The sequence below is a fragment of the Lentinula edodes genome (assembly GCF_021015755.1).
Source record: "Lentinula edodes strain Le(Bin) 0899 ss11 chromosome Unknown C8R40scaffold_78, whole genome shotgun sequence".
Lineage (NCBI taxonomy): Eukaryota > Fungi > Basidiomycota > Agaricomycetes > Agaricales > Omphalotaceae > Lentinula > Lentinula edodes.
This window is the reverse complement of record NW_025764384.1, coordinates 1-23,649: the sequence shown is the minus strand read 5'-3', so window position 1 is coordinate 23,649 and position 23,649 is coordinate 1. Positions and strand designations below refer to the sequence as shown.

The following is a 23,649-nucleotide window of genomic DNA, read 5'->3' as shown; positions in this document are numbered from 1 at the left end:
CGTATCGTCCTCCGTTGAAGTCAGCACAGACTTTGTCCTCCAGCAAGCTCAAAAATTCGTGCGAGCCACTCTGGGCACGGAAGTCGGTGGATTGGTCTTCTTTGTGAGTTGGATGCTTTTTTTAACCCGTCGGGTCATGGTGCTTAATTCTCTAAGTGCTCAATGAGCCTATTGAAATCAATGAAGAATCTATCATAGCCACAAAATTAGGACATTTTAGTTACAAATGGATCCGGTGGACCAAGGGGACATTGCAAGAGGTCCTGAAGACCCATCCAAACATCGAACTCGTTCAAGTTGTTGCGATCCGGGCTCGAGAATTCAATGAGCTCCGTATGCGAGAATTATTGCAGCTTATTCATATCAATTGCTAATTTTTGCCACAGCTCCACGAGAATTCCTGCCAGAGCTTCCCGGTGGTAGATATTTTCAAGGACGACCGCCCAAAGCGCCTTCAAGCGGAGCCGAACCCAAGGAATTTGCTCAAAGTCAAGAAAATGAAAAAACGCGAATTCACATAGACCGTCCACGGAAGCCTTATCATGCCTTGGTTCCAATTGCTCTTCTCGTGCCATCCTTTGGGAACTTCCAGACGAACGTCAAAAACATCTCACCCTCCGACCGCGCCATGCTTTATGCAACGAAGATGAGGCATGAACTCTGTGACATATTTCACGATGAGATAGATAGGGAGCGGAAATTTTGCTCGATCCTGGGTGAATTTCTCAGCGAAGGGATCCAAAACGCGGTGACTGGCAAACTCAAGACCGATGGTGGGTTCACTTATAAATATACAACGGTCGACGAGGACGGTGCCCCACGGCTCTTCATCAAAGTCAAACTAGAACAAACTGGCACCAGCGATCCTTGTTTTCAAGTTTCGTTAGACTATCTTGAGAATACACGCCTAGTTCGCCAGAATGTTGTCAATAGAAACGAAAAAGCGGCGGCTTGGTTCAGGGCAAGGCTCCCGTCGATTCTAATCACTCATGCTGGTGAGTGGATAGTTCGAGTTGTATCTTCATTTAATTGAATTGGATGTGGTTAGGCCCCAATATTCAAATCCTTGGCGGTGTTATGACTGACCGACCCCAGATTGAAGTTCTCACTGCATCTGTGCCCATGTATTTCCATGTTTCGAATAAAGACCTGTCTCTTGACCTCGCTCGCACTCTGACAGCCCTTAATATCATTTTCGCTGACCTCGGCAAACTATACGACAACCCTCCTCCGCTCAACCCACTCCTTCCTGTTCAACATGAATATCCTTACCCACGTAGATTCAAATGTGGTAATCAGGTCATTACTTTCACTTACTTGAAGCGTATCGACCCTATTCGGCTTGTCTTCGAAGTTGAGACTGAGGAAAAGAACATTCTGTATATCAAGTACACTCAACAGTACGGCGCTGAAGCCCATAGGAAGGCGCACGAGTTTGGGATTGCGCCGGAACTTCTAGCGTATGATGACACGCTGCCCGGATGCTGGAAGATGGTGGTTATGAACCCGATTCCAAAAGGTTACGTGGAAACAGATAGTATTGAAGGGAGCGAAGAACAAGGGAAGGTTCAAGCTGTGGTAATTGCAAAAATGAAATGTTACTTTGACGAAGGATTCGTTCACGGCGACATTCGTGCTGCTAATATCTTCGTTGATGGTGAAAGGCAGAACATTATGGTGATTGACTATGACTGGGCTGGGCGCAACAAGGAGGTGACTTATCCTCCAGATGTCCGATCATCTATCGACATTTGGCGCCCGCGTGCAGAATTAAGCCTTCGTCCTATTGAGACAGAGCACGATTGTCAGATGCTGAAGCATCTCTACTACTAGCATAAGTACTCTTTTGTATCATTTCTTCATTCTTCTGTATCCAGTTCCATTGCATCAGCACATCTTAGCATGCAATGCTGATAGTTTACATGGCCTTCGTGCTGCTTATTTTTTTGTTGATGCATAAATGCCGGACATCATGGTGGCTGGTGGTCGACTATGACTGGGCTGGGCATAACAAGGGTGACTTATCCTCTCGTCCCACTGAGACAGAGCACGATTGCAAGATGCTGGCTGGAGCCTCTCTACTAGCATAAATACTCTTCTTTCATATAATTCCTTCAATTTTTTGTACTCGCTGCATATGTTTATGATTTCCATCGTATGAGTACATCTTAGAATGCAATTCTCATAATGGTCGATAAAGACATTTAGTCCATCGTGCTATACACTACGTGGAAAACTTCTCCTAAGTAATACCATGGCATGGAACCAAGTAATTTTCCTTTAGTCCCCTGTATCAATTACCAATGACTCCATGCAAATCATCAACCACAAGCCTCATTCCCTTTATCAACAATCCTCAAATGCAAATTGATACCAACCATTGCGCGCGCTCTTCGGGGGTCTCAAAGACCTGGTAGCGTACCGTCCTAGGATCAATTTGCCATACAATGTTCCCATCAATGGTCTTCAGTAAAATATCTACATAGCGCATTATCTCTGACCGCGTTTCAGAATCGCCAGGCGCGGTCTGTGCAATTGCATCGAGCTTGCATTGTTGAAAGCGAAGATAAGCCTCTGATATTTTAACACCTGCAAAATCCAGTGCAGCCTGAATGTCTCCTGACTTCACTGGAATGGCAGGATCAACCATAGCTACCGATACAAGATTGTGGATGTCTTCTCCTTGTGATTTCTCTTTTTTGTAGGAAATCAGATCCTGAAAGCCACGTTGACTTAATCATTGTAAAAAATGGTCAATACATACTACTCACATTGGGAAGTGCAATCAGATCAATTGTCGACTCCAGTAGGCCCTCAAAAGCCGGTGTTTGCAGGATCTCGGGGCTCAGCTTAACTTGGGACATCCACCGGTTGAAAGCAATAACAGGATGTATGGCTACTACTTTGCGGCGGTGAGCAAGGTACGAGTCTACTGTGAAGGTTGATGTGTTCATGCGATCATGATTTTCCTGTGCAGCTGCTTGAAGGTACAAAATGGTACCTTGAGTTGCATCATAACGATATAAGGCAGAAAGAGGAGGGAAGCATTTCCTTGCAAACCTGGACAGGTTAATGATGCATGTGAGCCATTTATTAATCCAAAGGTCTAATCAAGGACTCACTTTGCAGCGAGATGTACCAAGGGGTCTTCTTGCTTAGATGTGTCGAAAGGTTCATTGTCGGAACAAGTATTCAAGAGGTTGATCATGTCATCCAAATCAAATTGGCCTGCCTGGGCATTGGAAACGTCGCTAGCAGCCTAGTCACTTTTGCAATCCAGATATATAAAATGAATTGCGAAAATTCACGCACCTCATGACTTCAACCAAAAGAAGCAAGACAAAGTAATCTAAATACACCCTCAATTGTGGCATATCCGCATCAGGTGCATAGGCGGCGGCACAAAGCGGGAGCTGTGCTCCCTCAATCTCCTTCAAAAAGTTAGCCAGTATTCTTTAACCCATCAAATATTAGATAATGCGTACTTTTCTCTGAAAGGGACTGATAGCTTTTTTTTATTTTTTTTTAAACTCTTCATTAACCGCAAGTAAGTAAGTCTAGGTACTAAGGCGCGGGGAGTCACGGAAACAAATAAGTAATATCCTTGTCTGTTGCCTTTCTCCATTCTTCTGATATGGGTACACCTTGATTGGGTCCCTGCGTGGTGGTAGAGCTGTGGGTCGTAGGGTTGTTCGGTATGTATTTGTAGTGTATAAAGTAGTGTTCAGCCAGCAAAATGGCCTGATAAAGGAAAAGGAAAGTTTTCACACTCTGCCCGTGTAAGGAGAATAACCGTTAGGGAAAACCAAGTCCACATTGCAGGCGTATCCGCTCTGTGGCCTATCTGGCTCTTGCTGGACTTGGGCAGCTAACCTGTTACATCTCCTGCAACAGGAAAGCCAAAACCCACGCTAGCAAGTTGTGAGCTTGCCGCACCAACGGTCTCGGGTTTTGTGTTTCGGCTAGTAGGTGGTGGTATGGTATGGTATAGGTTGTGTTTGTTATATCTCGGTATCGGAGTTGTCGGAGTCTATGACCTCCTCCCTCCAATCAGCTTCCGGAGTCATTTCTTCCCCGGTTGGGCCATGGAACATGGCTTCAAGTTCCTCCCCGATGCCCAGTGGTGTGTACGTTGGTGCTTCAGCAATTGGGCGCTGTTTTCCTGTTTTAGTGAATGCCCCACTTTCTTCCAGGAACTCTGTGAGGGCCTCAATTCCTTCCTCCGTTCCAAGTATCTCTTTCAAGCAGATATCATCTGATGCTTTCCTGAGTATGTGCCGAAAGTTGTCATATCGAGGGCAGGCACGTAATATGTGTTCGCGGGTCTGCAGATCTTCGCCACAAGGGCAGTTAATGTTCTCACCAGGTACAAACTGAGCATAGTACTCGCCTAGGAAGGCATGGCCTGTCCGACATTGTGTTAGTCGTCCGAACACTTCCCTTGGTGTTTCCTTCAGCCGCTTTGTTGGTTTTAGGGAGGGTGGGAGCTGGTTGGCAATTGCGAAACGCCCATAGGTTGAACGTGATTCCCATTTCTTCTTCCATTCTCTCTCTGCCCGCACCTTATTTAACTGCAGAGCATTTGATCGTGACCTCCCCCACATTGCCTCATTTTTCTGTTCTGTTCCCATTTTGGCTAGGAAGTCAGCACGTTCATTGCCGATTATACCTATGTGGCTCGGCACCCATGCCACTTCAACTGAATGTAATGGGTCAGAGTCCAGAAACTCCACTACTTTTCGGTAGAAGTTAGAGCAATACACTTGGCCTGGCTTGGGAGAGGTGTCGAATATTGAGTCGATGCTTGAAGCGCTATCTGTGAAGAATTGCCAGTGAGTGATAGAGTCATCTTGGGAGGACATATTTGCTGCAAGGCCCGCGGCATAGCTGAGTGCAACAATCTCCCCATCATATGCTTCTGCATGAAAGCCCAGCCCAATGCTTCGGCTGAACATTTCTATATTATTCTGATAGGCCACTAGTCCCGCACCTGCTCTCCGTATACGGCGGATGGGTTTCAAAGACCCATCTGTATATATACACAGGTTTTTTGAATGTGATTGAAGGATACTTAGCTTTGTTTTGTGTTCTTGGACTTGTTTGTGCATTCTCTTCTTCTTGTCTTCCTCTTTCCCTTTAGGTGGTGGTGGGATAAAGCGGAGTCGGTTTCCGAAGTCTGATCCCACCCTTCGCCATGGTGGTGTGGAGAAGGGAAGGAGGCGTTCGTCGCTAGAGTTGGTGAGGCGCGCAATGTTCTGGAGTTGGGTTGTGCGGTTTTCATCTTTCTTGCCCTTCCGATTTAGCTTGTAGTGGACAGCTGGGGGGCGCGATGGTGGCCTTCCTGCTCTCCATGTATTATCAAGTCTTTGTATGATGGGGTTGGATGTACTTAGCTTGTTGAATCGTAATGCACAGTTTCGGTTCAAGCGATTAAGTTCCACCCGAACCGGTGGAATAGATGCCTCAATCTCCATTGCTGCTATGGGTGTAGTGCGAAAGACTGCACAGATTAGTCGTAGTCCACGGTGTTGTACCTTCTCTAGTAGTCGTTCATGCGTAATCTTCCCCGTCCACCACGCTGCGCTTGCATATGTCATGACAGGAACAGGGACTGATAGCATGATCAATCTTGTCAAGGAATGAAATAAACTCTGTTTGCAACTCGGGGTGATATGGGTTGACTTTGTAGTTTGGTCGGGATTGACGGTCCAGGAGGAGGTCAATATTTGGTAGTTGGTATTGAACAATGCGAGGCATTTTATGCTGAGAATGATGACGGAGGATTGGGACATTCAAGGGTTTTTATATCTCAAACGTCCCATTCAATGAAAATCATTCTCAAATAGGATACTCCGGTGGTAACGGAAATATTTGTTTTGAACAGGAGCAATTTGGAAGCTCCGCTATGGCATAGTCGGAACCGCAGTAGTGTATGGTATCAGAAAAATTTCCGGAATATCAATGATGTCTATTACTATATGTACTTGCTATGTACTTGAGATACAAATGTTGATAGATTCTCTGTCCAAAGACGGAATCCTGTAATTCACATAGGAAAGAAATGGGAAATATCACTAAACTTGGAACCCTGGTTATCGGACAGTTTGGAGCGGCTCAACAGGTATACATATCATTTTCCACCCCGTCTTTCACGGGATGCAAAGCTTTCAATGGCATGCATGCAGTCCCGTGCACTGAGCTCTGGCCACAGCTTGTCATGGATAAAGTGCAGCTCCGTGCTTTGTGTATCCCATAGCATGAATCCGCTTGTCCTATGTATCTTTCATTAAATGACTAGAAAGCAAAAAAAAATATGACAGACCTGCTCTCTGAAGTTCTGATGACTAAATCCACTGGGGGAACAGCTATCTTGGAGCAAAATGTCCTTCGACTGACATTCTCCTCATTTAGCTCTTCCCCAGAATCTATCACGTCTTTCACAGCAGATAAAACCTCATCCCTCCCACCATATCTATAATTTGCATGAAAAACATGAACATATCAGACATAGAACAATAGAGACGGACCCAACAGCGACGAGCATAACAGCATGCGAATAGCTCTCCGTTTTCTTCTCCAATAAGTTGATTGCGTCAATGACATGCTGTGGAAGTCCCTTCTTTGTTCCAATGAAGCGGACACGAACCCGGGAGCGATGAATGCTGGCAGTGAATGCAATAGACCGGAATGTCAAAGTCAAAACTGCGAAAAGTCCTGCAAGTTCCTCGGGATTACGTTGTAGGTTTTCTTTGGAAAGGGCCCAGAAAGTTGTGTAGTTCACTTGGTGATTCTGGTTGGTATTGAAGTATGTCCACCATTCGATGAGATCCAACCAAGTAGTGGCACCTTTCCAGTGACCCCAGACTGCCTTGTGCCCGTGTAATTTTGCGTACCTCCGGTTGCCATCCATCACAAATCCAACTGCAATATATTTGAATCTAATAAGACTGAGCGAATGCTTTCAAGACATACTATGTTTTGGACCTTTGATATTCATTTGGAACATCCGGCGGGCATGAATGAGCGTGCAGACGTCTTCAACTACATTCCGAACACCACAGTAGAAAGTAGTCAAAACGAGTTTTATTGATTGCGCTATCAAGGCCATCCAGGGCAAGATCTTATTCGTCCCTCTTGCCTCCTGTGACTGATGTTGCATATCGAGCAAAAGAACTAGAGCAGTCTGCAAGAATGATTTCCCGCAGGTGCCGGAGTTCATAGCAAGCCATCGGAGAGCAGAACCTGTGTCTCCTGGTTCAAGAGTCGGGGTACCTTCTATGGGATCAATTGAAAGCATCTCACGACATGATTCCTGAAACGGATTGAGTATGAGCCACAAAATCCGGGAATCACAGCCTACCAAGAATGAAGGCCATGCCGAGGGATCCAACAACAGAAGGAAACATAAGGCAACTCGTACTGGAGGAAGCAAGGCAGACATGGGGTAGATCACCCAACAACTTGAAAGCCATACAATGCATCTTTGGAAAACACGACTATACCATGTCCGAAAGAACATCAGCATGTACTCTTCGCGAACATGCTCCGGTAGTATCTCTACCTCAATCGCGAGGACCGTATACAGAAATAACGTGAGCAGGTACGACCTAGAACCGGTAAGTGTAGATTCAACGGCTCCAAGTAATGGGATCTGCCGGATTTCATGACTGAAGCTCACGGATTTCCAAAGCGCTCCTGGAGAGACAGAGTGCTCCATGTGATGGCATCCAACAGCGAGATGTAACTTGCATTGTCGTAGCCATATGTCAGAACATCCTCTGGTATGTCAAACCGTTGTCGGATCTCGTCGGTAACCTTCAATATTCGAAGATCGCGATGCAACCAACGAATCCAGCGCACAGTTTGTTCCTTCTCCTCAGATGCATCATCTGCTAACACCGCAGTGCACATGAAAGTCTTGATGATATGTGTTATGAAATCTCGGTGAGTGTTTGAGCGAGAATAGGCCTTGACATTCAAGTTTTAGAAAAAAATCAGCATAAACTTGTGACAATTCGCGTACCAGGAGAGCAAACCGGGGATCTTGTAATTGAAGCATTAAACCTGCAACAACTCCAAGGAGCCTGAGGCCAGCAGGAGTGACACGAACCGTTGCCGAAAGATGTATACCAAGGAAGGTCATAGTAACCACAAGAATTGCTGCAAATGTCAGCCAAGAAATGCCGATGAAATACATCGAAGGTATGATGATTAGGAATAGAAGACAAGTATTCAGGTGAGAACGTGGATCGTTAAGCTTTAAGTTTTCCATGGTATGAAGATGAACGGAGAGCCCTTCGAAGAAGTTTTATATATGATGTTCTTCAATACAAATGAAAATTGAAATGAGCAACTAAAATTCACCAAATACCTAAATACACATCACACAAATTTCATATTCAAGACTGTTGCCACCTTCAGCGGACGACAATTTTCGTCTCAATGAGCTATGCTATAACATGCTCCGCTGCATCAAATGAATTCAGTCAATGAGTCGTACCCAGTAATAGTCATGCTCTTCTTCGAGATTGACTCGGACCGAGGAAGACTCCAGAGACGGGTCAGTTTCAGCTTGTTAACTGGTACTGAAACAGACAAGCGCACCTCAATACAGTGAAGATAGCTAGCTCCTGCGGCCGACTGGCTACTCGATAGAATACCAACTCTCCACAAAATTATGCACCATGCGGTGGGAACAGCCCCATGAAGGTGCCGTGTAAATGGGACCTAGCTTTCAATGGGGCGGATTGGGAGGGAGGCAACCTTCCACGGCAAAAGGATGGAGGACCCGTGCGGCATGGAGCTCTCCACAGTCATTTAGTATGAAGGGAAGGTTGTTCTATTCAAAAACTGAAAGCGGCTCATCCTGGAGTCGAGGTTGTAGACTTGTGAAATACCGAGAAAGGCCCCTGGAATCTTGACCAGACTTCAAGGGTGCAGTTTTGCCAGCAAAATTACTGTCCAGTATATAGTGCATACTTGGGCGCTGAGTTCTTGTCCAACCTGGTGCTAGTAACATTCTTACCACTTGAGGTCGATTCTTCGCCTCCCTACGCTGGAAATTTGCTAATCTGACGCCAAAGTAATAGTGCATCTTAGTTGATTCAGGCCACAAAATTCACGAGATGGGCCGTACCGAGCGGCGAGAATGCTTATGTAATTACAAGATCAAACCGCACCACGGCGTTTCGTTTTGCGTACTCATCGATAATCTCAAACAGTTTGCCCACTTCACCGCCGAAATATTAATTGGGTAGTCATGAGCTTTTCGAAATATATACCGGCTATCACACAAAGTCATTTCTTGCCTCTAGAAATTGTCTACCCCGATCTCCTTACGCAAATATACAGCACACAATGTTTACAGTAATTCTGGCCAGTGGACTCTCCCTCGTATCTCTATCTCTTCTAGCTATTGCAGCCGACAAAAAGCGCCGCACGGCCCAGCTGCCCCCAGGACCTCCTCGCAACTGGATTCTTGGAAATCTCCTTGATCTCCTCAAGACAGACGACCTATTGGCTTTGGTGGATAGTTGGCAGGATGCCTATGGTCGGTTAATATTCTTATATCAGACTGTGAGATAGTGCTGAGCTACTGCAACCTATAGGTGACATCGTCAGCTTGGAATGTTTTGGTTTAACTGTCATTTTCCTCAATACCCTGGTATGGATACACATCTATCACTACCCATGTCAGCTACCGACGATCAATTCAGGAATGCTGCGTTGACCTTCTTGAAAGGCGTGCGGGAAATTATTCACACCGTCCGAAAATGCCTTTTGTGAGGGAGCTTGTGGGACTCGATAAAGTAAGTGTATAATTACGCCGGTCAATATCACAAAGCTCAAATTTATCTAGAGTTTTGGTGATGAAGATGCTTCTACCATGCTTTTTCTTGTTCACTTATCTGTTCGTCTTTAGGTTTTATGGATTACTCCGAAGAGAGTGTTCGCGGACGTCGTATTGCAAACTTGGCTTTCAAAGCTAGTGCCATACGCCAGTACTCTCCTGCGCTACAGGATAATGCTGTTATCTTGATGCAAGATTTGCTAAATTTGCCGAAAGATTTCGAAAGTGTGCTCGAGCGGTAAGCTGCTATGCCCATATGTAATTTGAATGGGAATATTGAACCAGATTCAGGAGGAACATCCAGCTCGCACTGTCATTGATTTTTGGTATCACACTCGATGGAACGAACCAACATGTAAATATCTGCTTCCCGCACTTTTAACTTGCAAATTGACGAATTCTTCTAGTATATCACAACTACTATGGATTGCATAAATAAGATTGCAGGAAATGTTCTTCCTGGAAGTCGAATCGTAGATTTTCTTCCATTCCGTGCGTACCCTGTTGTTTCACATTTTCTCAGTATGTCTAGACACACCACTAGTGAAGTACTTACCCTCTTGGGTTTCCTTCAAGCGCGATGCACAGCAATTGAATGCGTTGGTCAATGAAGCATTTGGGAGACCATTTGAAGATGCAAAGAGACGCATAGTAAGAAACACTCGTCATACATAACAACATTTTCTGAATGACATTGATCCACCAGGCTGACGCGACTTTTCACCCTTCCTTTGTGTCTCTTATTCTATCCAGCGAAGAGGTTCAAGGTGATATTGAAACCGAGGACTTCCAGGAAATGATGTATGTTTTTATGTTAGAAATATTTTCGCCGTCGCAGTGTCTCATTTGAGCTTCAATGTTGAAGGAAATGGATTTCCGGAACTATGTTTATGGCAGCGGCAGAGAGCACTACCTCCACTGTTCGTGTCTTCTTCAAAGCAATGGCGCGAAATCCAGAAGTACAAGCCCAAGCGCAAGAAGAATTGGACCGTGTCCTAGGTACCAGGCTACCAACCATGAGCGACCGCAAATCCCTACCATACCTCAATGCACTTCTACAGGAGGTTATAAGATGGGAGAGCATTGTTCCGACTGGTACTATGAAACAAAATGCTTCCTGTCGTCCATAGCTGATATAGAGTTAGGCTTCCCTCGCCGTGCTCATGCGGATGATGTCTACAAGGGAATGTTAATCCCGAAAGGCGCCGTCATTCTTGCAAACTCACGTAGCATTTCACGCCACGAACACGGCAAAGGATCACCAAACAATTTCGATCCGACAAGATTTCTGGAAGGGGGTGGTGCTCGTCCCATTCGGGACTATGTATTTGGATTCGGAAGGAGGTGAGCCTTTCATCTTAGGTTGAACAAATCTTAGCTGACCGTCAAATTACTTCTGTCAAGGGAATGTCCTGGACGATTCTTAGCAGAGGCATCAGTATGGATCACGATTGTATCTGTCCTCAAATGTTTTGACATTGTTCAATTGCGGCAATCTGGTAAGACATCTACAGCTCGCCGGTCGGGAGTGATCCAGTGAGTGTTTGCTGAATTGAGTGTGTTCCCTACTGCAACTGAATGAAATTACAGCGGCACGACTTCACTTGACTGTAAAGTCGTTCCCCGGGATGGAGTACATCGGGGGATGATTCAACATAAAAGTTGCTGAGATGGAAGCTGCGCAATTTGCTTGATACCTAATGATGAATACCGGATATATACACAGATAGATACTCCATGCCTTCGTCTGTTCATTCAGGTGGTTCGACGTGTTTATATCCGATCTACAAATACCAAGTACATAGAGATGAACTTCAATAACAGTACATGGATTTCCCGAACAATAATGACATGGTTTACTAGATACAGAATATAGTACAAGGATGCACAAATCGAATTCAATGAGTGCTACGCAGTTCAAATAAAAGAAAGGGGGTGCATTGGGAAATCTTCGCAAAAAATCTCGAGGTGTCGCGTGGTGCGTAATAAACCCAATGATACCATCTACAGGGCCATTGAAATACCAATCAATGCCGGCCAAACAATGAAAACAAATCGGAATTTCAACTTTTCCATGTCGACGCCTCTCGAGAAGGAGGCGCTATTGTGATGTGGACGATTAGCGTTGTTGGAACCGGGCAGAGGATCAGCGTAAACAGTGGTCGCACTTGTATCGGAACTTTGAGGTCGCCCATTCACAGTTGAAGCAGGAGCGGTCGGTGTAGGTAGGTTGACAAAAGCCGTAGAAGATAATGTAGATGGAGGACTGACCCCCAATGCTGTTCTGAGAATGGGATTTTCGTCCACCGTGTGATTCTTGATGTCGAACCTGGCCGCACGAGAAGTACCGGATATATGAAAATCATGAGTATAGATAGTTGAATTTTCACTAGGGTTATCGCCATTGAAAAGAAGAGTGCTGTTGCCAAGATCAACGTATCAGGCCCAAACCAGAACCCAAGTTAAATGGAGCTTACTAGCCATCACAGTTTTGCGGCCATTGGAAGTCGTCAGGGGAAGGAGGACAAAACATCAACATTTCTGCGTCTGGGTCTGTTTGTTCGATTGTGAAGATATACTTTGCAGGAGATATCAAGTTAGCGAGATGGTTTGCTTTCGATATTATGAAAAAGCGCGTACTTGGCCCCGACAATACAGATCCACTGTGAGCAACCCCAAATTTTGCATGCTTGGATTCTTGCCATCGTCTACCCACGTAATGGGATCACATTTCCCGCAGTGGTATACTGTGCTGTTGACAGGGCGAGTAGGATACAGTCGCGCAGCAACAAAGCGAATATTGAGGAGACATAACCCGAAAAATAACAGAAAGAAGAGTGAAGACTGGCGAGTATGAATCATGCTTGAATTGGATTTGATTGTACAACGAGCGATTATCGAGCAGGAGCTCGTTCGTCGTTAGTCTGATATTGATTTCCGTAAGGCGAAGGCAGAGACAATGACTATAATACAGAATCGGTTCTTGCTATGTCCAGCGAAATCGGTGTTCAGTGTTGGAAGCGAAAGGAGTTGGGGACGCAAATGAGGAGAGGTTTACTGAGTCTGAGCGAGTTGAGAGAGCGGAGCTAGACCTGCTGAGGCTCGTTGAGATCGTGGCGGTTCTAGTCGAAGAGAAGTTTGTCTAATATATACCGGATGAGCTCGGATGCGATCCGGCTGTTCCCGCTTTGAAGCACTGTTGAATTTAATTTAACGTGCTTTCGTGGTTGAGTCTCCTTCGTCAGACTCTTGTTGGCCTTCCGTACCCTCAAGCTCACGGAAGGCTCAAATGAGGTGCTGGGGAAGAAACTGGGGCGGCTACTCTGGTAACGTCGAAAGGCTCATAACACGACCGTATATGGTACGAAAACTGCGTATTGATTAGCAGAAGAGTACGTATGAAACATTGAAAATAATGTATGCAGACGCTACGTCTGTAGTTGCGTACTAGCCCGTGAGTATACGCGCTATAGTCTTGCCTGACTACTAGTACTATCAGATTCATATTTTTGAGGTTTGGCTTCAATCTGGACGAAAGCAGCATCCCCTGGTTTGCGTCTTACACAGGAAACAGACCATCCAGAGTCATTTAGTAAGCTATTTAGCTGCTCATATGTGCGCTCCTGTGTGTTAAGTATCACAAACATCTGAAATGCACGAGGAGTTCCATCAGTGATGCACAGCGGGAACTTCGAGAAGTAAATCGGAACTTCCTTACCACCATATCGAGCACGTAGGACATCTCGTTCAGCGCCCCATAGTTCGCCAATAAGGGGTCTGGTGCCTCTTCTGGTTCTATCCCTGGTATACATGTAGAGGTTGTGGGTGGGTTTTCCTGACTTTGAGACCGACACACGTAAGGCATAGCACTATCCATTATAACCAATCTGGTTGATTCTCCCGAAGCATCCCGAAGTCGCTTCAAGATTTCCACGCAACTGCTGTCGGACCAATTGTGAAGGACATGCTTCAAAAAAAACACTGATGTATCTCTGTGAGGCTGCTCATTGAAGAAGTTGTGAGCTTTACATGTCAAGGTAAGTTTCTGAACATTCACAACTTGTGAAAGCTATTTGAGCTCACCCTCCGGTTTGACCTGTCCAGTCTGCAGCGCAGATGGCATTCGCTCTGACCATATCTGAAATCAAGAAGATGTCCTCAAAACTGGAACGCTTGATCGTCAGAATCATACATACTTTCTTCGCGTTATCAATGACTCCAGGTAAGTCTTGAATGACCAGTTTTAGTTCAGGAAATTTTTCCGCCAAGGGAAAGAAGACACTCCCGACCCCACCCCCCACGTCCACTACTTTAGAACCTTTTGGCAAATTTCCCCAATCAAAAGCTGAAACAGAAATGAGCGATTGAGTAACGGCTACATCGTTGAAAAAGCAATATAACACTACCGTTCAAGGTTGTATCGGGTGGCTGAAGTCTTTCCATGCCCTGCATACTGACGTCAAAGCGGAGACGGCGACGATCGTCATTTTGAATGAACTTGAAGTATGGCGTCTGTGAGTTATATGCCTTGTTAAGTGGTGTACCAATATGTTCTTTAGCATGAATAATGTTTGGGTCATTGAGTGCTTCCCAAGCGTACGCTGCACCTTTGAAGCATTCATCTAAACTGAGGTAGAGTGATTCGTTGATGCGAGTCTTTCAAAGGGCTCGAGACTCACTGGTGTCCCGCTAACGCTGCCATGCCGTCTGTGTTTTTGTATTTATCGAGCGGTCTGCCAAAGCTTGTTGAAAAACTGTATGGATCTAAATTTGAGAAGGTTACCTGGAGCGAAGTTCTTCGATAGACTTCTTGGTGTCAAGTAGACTTGAAACGCGGTTATTCGCAAATACATCTGGGGAGACCTCCCTATAGACGTGGTTCGAGCAAAGGTAACGAAGAAACCGAGCTTGTACATAATGAGCAGAAAGTGCCAAGAACATTTGCAAACACATACCGAGCTTCTGAGAATCTTGACCGTTATGCTTAGCGATATCGCAGATGTGCATCCCCTAAAAGGCAACGAAAAAGATTGACAGTGCGAAAAGGCCGGAGCTATAAGGTACAAACCTTTGATCCAGCTTCTCTCAATATCTCAGTGACATTAGATTCCAAGCAAACTCGCAAAGCCATTGACTTGAAAAACTAAGGAACTAAGATATCAAAATACCAAAAAAGTTTTGAGCACGATCTTGACCTACCCCTCCTACAACATGATACAAAACGACTTGGGGTGGTGCAACAATAGCTTCTAGCTGCAACGCGGCCGCGCTAATGATCCTCGCAGCTTGTAAAGCTTCATGACTGCCGCGAAAATTTTCTGAGGAAGGTTGAAAAGGCTCGTTAATGTTCGGAACTACGGTCCCGCTGCTAGAGCAAGCCACATCAAGTGATTTGACGGCCCCAGTGATGGTGTCGAGCAGGCGTTGAACTTCAGAAGACATTGACGAATACAGATAAAGGAGGGAATCCTAGATGTGCAATTTGGCATCGGCGGCGTTCACTCGAAGAGGCTTTTAAGCACAAAAGATAGCTCCATCTAATAGACTTGCGCTTATACATAGCTGTCGCTTCTGTTCCGAAAGGACGCTTGTACCAGTTTGGATAGATATGAGAAACAGACTAGAAAGTCTTACTGTAGGTCAGATATATTCTTGACAGGGGCACAATTTCCCCATACAAGTTGATGAAGAATGAAAAGTCTCCAAACGGTATGTTTCGAAGTCAGGGGAGACGAAAGTATAGAGTCCCTTGAAGGCCTATGTTACCAGCCTATCCTAATCAAGGTGGACAATAGATATGATAGATATGCATACCATTCTTGCGTCAGCAAGTTCATCCGGGCTTCATCCTGCAAAGGCGAAGAGGCCCAATAAGAATTACATTCTTAACGACGATGCTAACGAGTGTCGTAATCACCTTCTCTTAGACTAAAAAATACTGATCTATTTCAACCTATCTGTCATTTGATATCGGATTGTTATACGTTAGTATGTTTTTTTGGTAGACGTCCACGCAACAAGAATGAAAACGGAATGAAGACCAAAAGGAGTTCAGTCGCAAGAATAAACCACTACCTGCAAGTTCCACAATAAACATACGGATAACTTACCGAAAACATCTGCCACGATTTTGGCGGCATACCTATCGAGCAGTCCGGGAGCAGTCGAAAACGGCGAGTTCATTCCACACTCGGGAAATCAACGAATTACATGAGTATTAATGATAAATTCCAAGTAAAGAATGAAAAGACGCTATGAACAGATTGCATTCAATTATTTCTACTGATGAATCGCCTTTGAGTATGCAGCCATAGCAGCTTCCTTGAAAGCTTCACTGAGAGTCGGCTATAAATCAAAAGCATCGATGAGCCTAGAACTAACGGTAGAATGCTGACGGAAACACTAACGTGGGCATGACAAGTACGTGCTACATCCTCAGCACTGGCACCGTATTCCATAGCTAACACCCCTTCGGAAATCATTTCACCAGCGTTGGGGCCTACGCCCATTGATTTAAGCGTGTATTTTAAGAGGCGAAGAAGAATCAACCTACCCATGATGTGGACACCGATAATCCTGTCAGTCTCTTTCTCCGTTATGATCTTGACGAATCCATCAGTGTCAAGGTTAGTCTTGGCCCGTGAGTTGGCGGTGAAGTTGAATTTTCCGATGCTGTATTGAACGCCAGCGGCTTTGAGTTCCTGTTCGTTCTTTCCGACCCAAGCTACTTCCGGGTGAGTATAAACGACGGCAGGAATTGCATGATAATTGACATGTCCGTGACCAGATTTGATGTATTCGACAGCAGCAATACCTGGCAAGCGTAAGTTTGCATAAGAGTAGGACAATAAAGCAAAGCAGCAATTACTCACCTTCTTCCTCGGCTTTGTGTGCCAACATTGGTCCAAAGGTGACATCACCAATACACTTGACGTTCTTCACAGAAGTATTGAATTGGTCATCAATAACGATACGGCCCTTGTTGTCCATCTCAAGACCAACAGCTTCGATGTTGAGGCCAGTGACATAGGGACGACGACCAACTGAGACCAGGACGACATCGGCGTCAAGCTAGAGTTTCGTACAGGGAAAACAGCGCATGAGAGTCGGAACCGATAACCCCGGGAGAATCAAACTCACAGTTTCTTCTTTACCACCCTTCGCAGCCTCAGTCTTAAGAACGACTTTGCCGTTCTCTTTTTCGGCAGAAAGCACCTTGGTGTTCAATTTGAATTTCAATCCTTGCTTTGTGAGATTTCGCTGGAACTGTTTGGCAACTTCCTCGTCGATACCCGCGCCACCGATACCGCCTAAGAACTCGACCACGGTCACATCTGCCCCGAGTCGACTCCAAACGCTACCAAGCTCAAGACCAATGACACCTCCCCCAATGACAACCATTTTCTCCGGGACCTTTTGTAGTGACAGGGCACCGGTTGAGCTGACTATCTGCTCCTCGTCGATCACAATTCCACCTCCAGGGAACGGTGCAACTTCTGAGCCAGTAGCAATAATGACGTTCTTGGTTTCAACTTGTGTTTCACCTCCGTCATTCAAGGCGACTGAAATGGTGGTTGGAGAGACGAAGGAAGCGGAACCCTTTATGTAGTCAACCTTATTTTGTTTGAACAAGAATTCAACGCCTTTTGTAAGACCGGTGACGGCGTCGTCTTTCGCTTTTAACATAGTAGAAAGATTGAGACTGACACCGGAGACTGCAAAATGATTTGGTGTTCGGCACGTATCGACGATTCATTTCACCAGCTCACCATCAATACCTCGACGCTGCATGTCATGTTGGGCTTGGTGGTACATATGCGAATTATTTAACATTGCTTTTGAAGGTATGCATCCAACGTTGAGACAGGTTCCACCGAGGGCGCCGCGCTTTTCTATGCATGCTGTCTGCGCATTATATCAGCAATATTTTCGCGGTGAGGCTGCTTGATTACAAACCTTCAGTCCCAGCTGAGCAGCTTTAATAGCAGCGACGTAGCCTCCTGGACCTGTAGTAAAAGACCTGTGAGCAACGAGAAGGTTCAATAGTGGGTATTACAAAGTACCTCCGCCAATGACTATAACTTCGTATGGTTCTGAAGCAGTCGCGAAACCTCTACGAGTCCGTGACTGACTAATTCGGAGAGCAGATTGGGACAGCCTGCGAGGAGTTTCCTGGATGATAAAGTGAGTTTTTAGAACCCAAATTGTGTTTGCACTAACCCTCTGGGCTATTTTCTGGAGATGCAACATCGAAGACGAGGAGGAGGAAATCGGAAGGAGCCTGTCGCTTATGTAAAGCGTAACTATTCCAGCGCTACTATTATTTATCTTATCTTATCTTCCGGAAAGGTCATCGAATTCTCGTAATGATATTCGAACCTAATCGAGCTCGTACAATTCGCGCAATAAAGTACATATTTACTACCTGATGGAAACCTACGACATTGTTATATAAGTAGTGTACCTACTCGTCACGAAACCAATATTATTGTCCTGTAAAATCAAGCAGTCTTCTCTGTGGTAACAGGAGTTTCTGGGTGAGTGGTGGTCGCTTTATGTGTGCTGTGAATTCGCTTCGCCTCCTCGTGGATGTCGAGGACTTGCTTGGAGGTCGACGTGTAGAACTCGAACACCTTTTTGCCGAAGGGAGATCCCAGAGCCTTTGTGTAGTACTACGCCGTTGTTTTTATTAGCTGTGCGCGAAGTAATATTTTTACTGCGCGTACCTCATGCGCAGTCTTTGATACACCCTTCTGTTCGTCAACTGTTTTCGCTTGTTGGGTCGCTGCTGCCAACGTCTCTTGCAGTTTACCAGAGATGGTCTTATCGGGACCTAAAGCTCTAGACCCGATGCCTGTATCTAAGCTATTGAAATATGATAGGAACTTTTTCGAAATTCCCCGTTGTTCTATGGATCCAAGTTATTGAGATTCAGGCGGAAGATGATCGAAAGACTTGCTGTCCATCTCAATAGCCTGTTGCAAAATTGAATCAGAAAGTGTGTATCCTTTAGCCAAATATTCGGCGGCGACTGCAATGAAAATAATTGTAAAGCCAATTAAATCTATATGGGGGAAATCTAACATACTTCCAGCCCTTGGTTTATCAGTTTGGTCGATATGCTCATCTTTACTGTCTTCAGGTTCATCCGGGTGGACAGTGTCGGAAGTGACGGTGAGCGTAGCACCATCGAGAGATCCGCCATTGAGCTAGATGAGGATTAGTCAATTCGGTGAATTTGTTCTGACAGTGGTCCTGGTGGCGTTCCGACATCCACAACACGCACCATCAACGCCGTCTTGGCAGCGGAAGGTTTCTCAAAATTCACAGCTGCCTCGGTGCCCTTATGATCGATGCTGGCGATCCTGTAGTGATATATCAGAACAGGAAGACGGTGGCATGCGATATTGATAGGCGCACTTTCCACAAAATCTGATGGAGTAGAAAATGTCATCGGAGGATAAGAATTTGGGGATGAATGAGTTCGTACGAAAAGAAGTCATGAAGATGAGTCTCTGTGGTGGTCGGAGAAATTCCAGATACCTGTATAGAGTTAGAATAGTGAAAGGACGAAAGACAGAAGAGAACTACGAACAGTAACATTATACGTCGACATGATGGATCGAGTGAAAGAGTTGGAAAGGAAAATCAAATGTGAGCGCCTTCGATGACCTCAGATCTGGAGTGACATCACTTTTATCGGAATCACGGCCCGTATTGTCACGAGATCAAGTCTGCGTTTCTCTCGATTGAAATTCAACCTGGGTTCAACTAAAACTTTTACTTTCCTTCAAGGTTTCAGAATATTTCGGCGTGCTGCCATTGCTTAACACTTCTGAGGACTAATACGTGGAACTCAAACCCTCGACCACCAATTTGGGCTAATGCATGTCTCTGTCGTGGGACCAGCGGAAAACGCGCCTTCAAGAGTTATTGAAGAGCTCAGGAGACGAAGACGAAGACGGATTAGGTCTTGATCGTCTGTTACATGGCCAAAATGTCATAGGGAAAACTGGTCCTTAATTTCTTATAACCTCCGATCTTGCCTCCGTATTGATTTTTCTAATTTAGTAAAAACTACTGAAGTCGATGAGATACGGTTTCAAGACCGAGATCTACAGGTTCTTGGCACGTTAGAATACGGGCAATACGGTGTGGTCAGTGATGTTCAAATATCTTGCTTGTATATTTCTCATTAGCTGCAGATCGACGTTGTCACCTGCAAACTGGACAGTCGCGTCTATATCCGAAAGTCGATTGAGAAAAAGTTTGCTCTGCGCACTCGCGAAGTGAGTCAACCTGACATCTACCCCAATATTCTTCTCAATTTCTCTCTCAATTATTAAGCAATGTTCACCGCAATTCGAACGCGATATTCTGTTAAAAGCACTTCGAACTCAAACTTCTTGGGTTCCGCATCTGTTATGCGCATTCCATACTCCTACTCATTTGAATCTTGTTATGGATTATGCCGAAGGTGGAACTCTTTGGGATGTGCTCGAATCTAGTCCACTTGAAGGAAGGATTTCCGAAGATGATCTCAGGTGGTGGGCACCACAGATCGTTAGTGCCATACACTGGTGTCATAGCCAGGGTTTCGTCCATCGGTGCGCTTTATTGCACTCAGCCGTGTCTTCATTCTTAACTAAACTTTCAGAGATGTCAAACCACACAACTTCGTAATAACACAAACTGCTCACATTCTTTTGATCGATTTCGGCACTGCCGCTCCCGTGTTACCTCCTTCTCAAGACGGTAGTCGGCTTGTACCAAAGCAATACTGTTTAGTTCCTTGCGGAACTTGTGATTATATCTCTCCCGAAATTCTCAAAGCCCACGAGCAGGCTCTGGTCGCTTTGGAAGTTGAGGATAGCCAGGACCCTGTATTAACCAATGAGGACGAAGTCTACGGCTTAGAGACAGACTGGTGGAGTCTCGGCGCAATGTTGTACGAGATGGCATATGGTGTAGCTCCCTTTTTTGCAGACGACATTCGACGAACATATTTGAAGATCATGGATCATCAAGTGAGTCATCAGCGTCGTCTGGATTCTTCGATATAGTCTAACACCTTTGGCCTTTTCGTCAGAGGAGTCTCAAATTTAATCTTAATGTATCCTTATCTGTACAGTATCAAGATTTCCTGCGAAGGTGTGTCACCAGTGTTGACTTGATTTTCCACACTTACGGATTTGCAGGTTGCTTACTGATGCAGAATTCCGCCTCGGTCGAAGAAATTTCGCAGAAATTACCAACCATCCGTTTTTCGTCGGTGTGGATTGGCATACTCTTCCCCAACGTGTGTCTATGCCTTTCATGTCATTCACCGTCATTTTGCCGAACTGAACCTCATGCAGAAACGAAACCATCAAATCTTCATCTTCCGCAGTTCACATACTCAATACCTGAAGCCAAAGTTGATACGTCCGAACGACCGTCAGAAGAATTTTCCCAACCTTTCGCATTCTCAGCTTTATTTCAATCTTCGGCAGCGTCATCCTCCCCAGGACTTTCTGTCTTTCATGACACTCCCTCATTCAAGGGAAGCGGTCCCCTTTCTGAAAGCAGTACTAGCGCCGCTTCTTTTATCGGTTTCTCTTGGGGACCTACCAAGGATGCTTTCCCGGATGTGCACATGACAGAAAACGCTGAGAACGAGCAACGAAGTCCCACCGGACTATCACCCGCGCCGTTACCCAAGTGGAATAGTACACCTCGTCCTCTTCGTATTCCCTCGGCCTGGCTTACTCCGACTCCGCAAGGACGAAGTTTGCCCCAGCCTAGTAGTAACATGGCCCGCCTGACAACCCCTTCGATTCCAAGTCATGCTCACGCGTTCAGCACCCCAGTCCGGCCTACTACAGATCTGCTTGCTACGCCTTACTATGCTCAAACTCTTCCGCGTTCGTTAGGGAGCAATGCTGTTCGCCGCACAGTGACTCGCAGGGCCGTTTCAGACAGAGAAGCTATGAAGCAGCTCGTTGACTGTATTGGAATGAGTGCTCGTAAAAAGGTTCTCGAGAGTGGTCGTAAGCCTCGGATATTGACCTCTTTCGCGAACCGTACCGGGACGGTGACTCGGAGGTCCTCCTTAAGTCGCTCGAGCGTCACTTCAACTATCAGAAAAGAATTACGGTTCGTTCAAGATGCGGACCTCTCTTCTATTTCTTCGAGATATCAAAAGGCCGGATACGAACTTAGTGCGCATTCGAGTGGGAGTGGTATCTCTCGGATCTTTGGGACTGACGTCCAAGACGGGAATGGTGGTTCTGAATCTGGGGATGGGCTCACCACAGGGTCCGATACGGAAGGAGACACCTCCATGGGCACTTATTCAGAAGCGCCTCCAAGTCCAAGTCCCAGTCCGCGTCCGGGGTCCGCGATGTCCATGATGAGCATGATGTCTAAGCGCAGCGGGACTCCGACGTTAACGAGCACGTTCTCGCAACGCCTTGTTGGGACACCTTCTATCACCAGTCGGAGTTATAGTAATAGTGCGCTGCTGGCGCCGGCGCCGAGCATATCCCTCTCGAACCCTAGTACATCCAGAAGAAATAGGTCTGGGTCCGCCAGTCTCGTTGGACCTGCAAGAAGTCGTGCTGATGCTGAGGAACCAGAGGGAAATTTGGCAGAGCATTTCGACGGGCATTCAGAGCGGATCTCAAATGAAGCCCTTTCAAAGATATCGAACGGCCGAAGCCAACTCAGACGCAGGGCGACCACTAGTGTGACTATCTCGTTCGAGCATGAGACTTTAGATGAATTAGAGATTAAGCATGCTGCGATTATGGAGGATATATCTGTACTGGAAAAACGATTAGGGCGATTTCGTCGTTCTGTGGCATAATTTATCATCCGAGGGCTCAAAAGTTTGTATACCTATAGATGCAGTGTAAACATATGTACTGAGTAATTGTCACTGTAGCTTTACTGATAACTTTGTTTGCTGGATGAACATTAACAGTTTCAGGTTCCATATTCATCTTGAGAAAGTGTACACTCTAGCTTTCTTTAGCTACCTATAAGTTATAGACATCATACAATAGAGAAGGCAACCACAGGTATTAGATAATGATAAGTGTATGAACTGGTGAAATGTTCTACAGGTGAAGGTTTGTGTATCTACATGAATGGATTCAAGGAAAGTGAATGGAACCAAAGGAAGAGCTTAGCAAGTCACCTAAGCAGAGCCAATGTGTCATCACTGACAGAAATTTACCCGCTCTGAGTGTGCCCATTCTTGAATGCATCAATCTGTCGCTCCAGCCTTTCCCTCTCTGCTTTCCACTCTGCCCTCTCTGCCTTCAGCTCCTCTTCCTTCTTCTCAAGCTTGTCCTCCTTCTTGTCGATTTTCATCTCCAGCTTTTCCCTCTCCTCCTTCCGCTCCTTCTCCAGCCTTTCCCTCTCCTCCTTCCGCTCCTTCTCCAGCTTCTCCCTCTCCAACTTCCACTCATCTTCCTTCTTTTCCAACTTTTCCCTCTCCTTCTCCAGCTTTTCCCTCTCCTCCTTCCGCTCCTTCTCCAGCTTCTCCCTCTCCAACTTCCACTCCTCCTCCTTCTTGTCGATTTTCATCTCCAACTTTTCCCTCTCCAACTTCCACTCATCCTCCTTCTTCTCCATCTTCACCTCCAGCTTCACAATATTCTTCTCCAGCTTTGCCTTCTCTTCTTTTATCTCAACCTCCCTTGGCTTCTGACCAAAACTTGAATGACCCTGTATGGAGCTAGAGTGAAATGAGTCAGGGCTTTGAGGCGGGTGCATGTCCGTCAGATCCATGGTCCTGGACTCGTAGGATTGAG

General features: G+C 45.7%; 10 protein-coding genes across 10 annotated transcripts; 4 read left to right on the top strand and 6 right to left on the bottom strand.

The window, feature by feature from the left end:
• Positions 1-1,038: 1,038 nt before the first annotated feature.
• Positions 1,039-1,833, top strand: C8R40DRAFT_1062941 (uncharacterized protein; the record flags this gene model as incomplete). The annotated part of the gene is made up of 1 exon (XM_046225493.1): positions 1,039-1,833. The coding sequence occupies one exon, from the start codon at positions 1,039-1,041 to the stop codon at positions 1,831-1,833; it is 795 nt and encodes a 264-aa protein (XP_046079135.1).
• A 296-nt stretch (positions 1,834-2,129) lies between these two features.
• On the bottom strand, positions 2,130-3,457 carry C8R40DRAFT_1136256 (isoprenoid synthase domain-containing protein). Its single transcript, XM_046229377.1, has 4 exons — positions 3,313-3,457; positions 3,123-3,251; positions 2,772-3,060; positions 2,130-2,716 (listed from the first exon to the last, which is right to left on the bottom strand). Exons 1-4 carry the CDS (start codon positions 3,372-3,374, stop codon positions 2,357-2,359), a joined length of 840 nt encoding a protein of 279 aa, XP_046079134.1. The 5' UTR covers positions 3,375-3,457; the 3' UTR covers positions 2,130-2,356.
• A 2,673-nt stretch (positions 3,458-6,130) lies between these two features.
• Positions 6,131-6,910, bottom strand: C8R40DRAFT_1164124 (Decaprenyl diphosphate synthase-like protein; the record flags this gene model as incomplete). Its single annotated transcript, XM_046230449.1, has 3 exons — positions 6,131-6,272; positions 6,323-6,472; positions 6,528-6,910. The coding sequence occupies 3 exons, from the start codon at positions 6,908-6,910 to the stop codon at positions 6,131-6,133; spliced, it is 675 nt and encodes a 224-aa protein (XP_046079133.1).
• Positions 6,911-9,210: 2,300 nt separating this feature from the next.
• C8R40DRAFT_857761 (cytochrome P450) lies at positions 9,211-11,987 on the top strand. The gene is made up of 13 exons (XM_046236468.1): positions 9,211-9,550; positions 9,609-9,664; positions 9,717-9,809; positions 9,860-9,866; positions 9,923-10,088; positions 10,142-10,205; positions 10,258-10,342; positions 10,395-10,501; positions 10,557-10,651; positions 10,716-10,945; positions 10,996-11,194; positions 11,255-11,386; positions 11,441-11,987. The coding sequence occupies exons 1-13, from the start codon at positions 9,358-9,360 to the stop codon at positions 11,517-11,519; spliced, it is 1,506 nt and encodes a 501-aa protein (XP_046079132.1). The 5' UTR covers positions 9,211-9,357; the 3' UTR covers positions 11,520-11,987.
• On the bottom strand, positions 11,623-12,889 carry C8R40DRAFT_857701 (uncharacterized protein). The gene is made up of 3 exons (XM_046236467.1): positions 12,491-12,889; positions 12,328-12,428; positions 11,623-12,269 (listed from the first exon to the last, which is right to left on the bottom strand). The coding sequence occupies exons 1-3, from the start codon at positions 12,710-12,712 to the stop codon at positions 11,855-11,857; spliced, it is 738 nt and encodes a 245-aa protein (XP_046079131.1). The 5' UTR covers positions 12,713-12,889; the 3' UTR covers positions 11,623-11,854.
• Positions 12,890-13,317: 428 nt separating this feature from the next.
• C8R40DRAFT_1062948 (S-adenosyl-L-methionine-dependent methyltransferase) lies at positions 13,318-15,292 on the bottom strand (the record flags this gene model as incomplete). Its single annotated transcript, XM_046225494.1, has 10 exons — positions 13,318-13,497; positions 13,569-13,873; positions 13,934-13,988; positions 14,047-14,195; positions 14,257-14,477; positions 14,530-14,583; positions 14,634-14,757; positions 14,806-14,860; positions 14,919-14,993; positions 15,050-15,292. 10 exons carry the CDS (start codon positions 15,290-15,292, stop codon positions 13,318-13,320), a joined length of 1,461 nt encoding a protein of 486 aa, XP_046079130.1.
• Positions 15,293-16,129: 837 nt separating this feature from the next.
• On the bottom strand, positions 16,130-18,100 carry C8R40DRAFT_1178247 (dihydrolipoyl dehydrogenase; the record flags this gene model as incomplete). Its single annotated transcript, XM_046232839.1, has 9 exons — positions 16,130-16,195; positions 16,258-16,349; positions 16,404-16,664; positions 16,723-16,921; positions 16,991-17,565; positions 17,620-17,755; positions 17,807-17,856; positions 17,914-18,022; positions 18,071-18,100. 9 exons carry the CDS (start codon positions 18,098-18,100, stop codon positions 16,130-16,132), a joined length of 1,518 nt encoding a protein of 505 aa, XP_046079129.1.
• A 105-nt stretch (positions 18,101-18,205) lies between these two features.
• C8R40DRAFT_1241824 (uncharacterized protein) lies at positions 18,206-19,504 on the bottom strand. Its single transcript, XM_046233554.1, has 8 exons — positions 19,446-19,504; positions 19,341-19,393; positions 19,271-19,282; positions 19,137-19,215; positions 18,939-19,059; positions 18,810-18,881; positions 18,577-18,758; positions 18,206-18,522 (listed from the first exon to the last, which is right to left on the bottom strand). Exons 1-8 carry the CDS (start codon positions 19,464-19,466, stop codon positions 18,352-18,354), a joined length of 711 nt encoding a protein of 236 aa, XP_046079128.1. The 5' UTR covers positions 19,467-19,504; the 3' UTR covers positions 18,206-18,351.
• An 80-nt stretch (positions 19,505-19,584) lies between these two features.
• C8R40DRAFT_857578 (kinase-like domain-containing protein) lies at positions 19,585-22,809 on the top strand. Its single transcript, XM_046236465.1, has 8 exons — positions 19,585-19,865; positions 19,922-20,007; positions 20,056-20,139; positions 20,198-20,457; positions 20,508-20,877; positions 20,940-21,001; positions 21,049-21,149; positions 21,208-22,809. The coding sequence occupies exons 1-8, from the start codon at positions 19,739-19,741 to the stop codon at positions 22,695-22,697; spliced, it is 2,580 nt and encodes an 859-aa protein (XP_046079127.1). The 5' UTR covers positions 19,585-19,738; the 3' UTR covers positions 22,698-22,809.
• Position 22,810: 1 nt separating this feature from the next.
• Positions 22,811-23,649, top strand: C8R40DRAFT_857623 (uncharacterized protein). Its single transcript, XM_046236466.1, has 2 exons — positions 22,811-23,277; positions 23,342-23,649. The coding sequence occupies exons 1-2, from the start codon at positions 23,000-23,002 to the stop codon at positions 23,544-23,546; spliced, it is 483 nt and encodes a 160-aa protein (XP_046079126.1). The 5' UTR covers positions 22,811-22,999; the 3' UTR covers positions 23,547-23,649.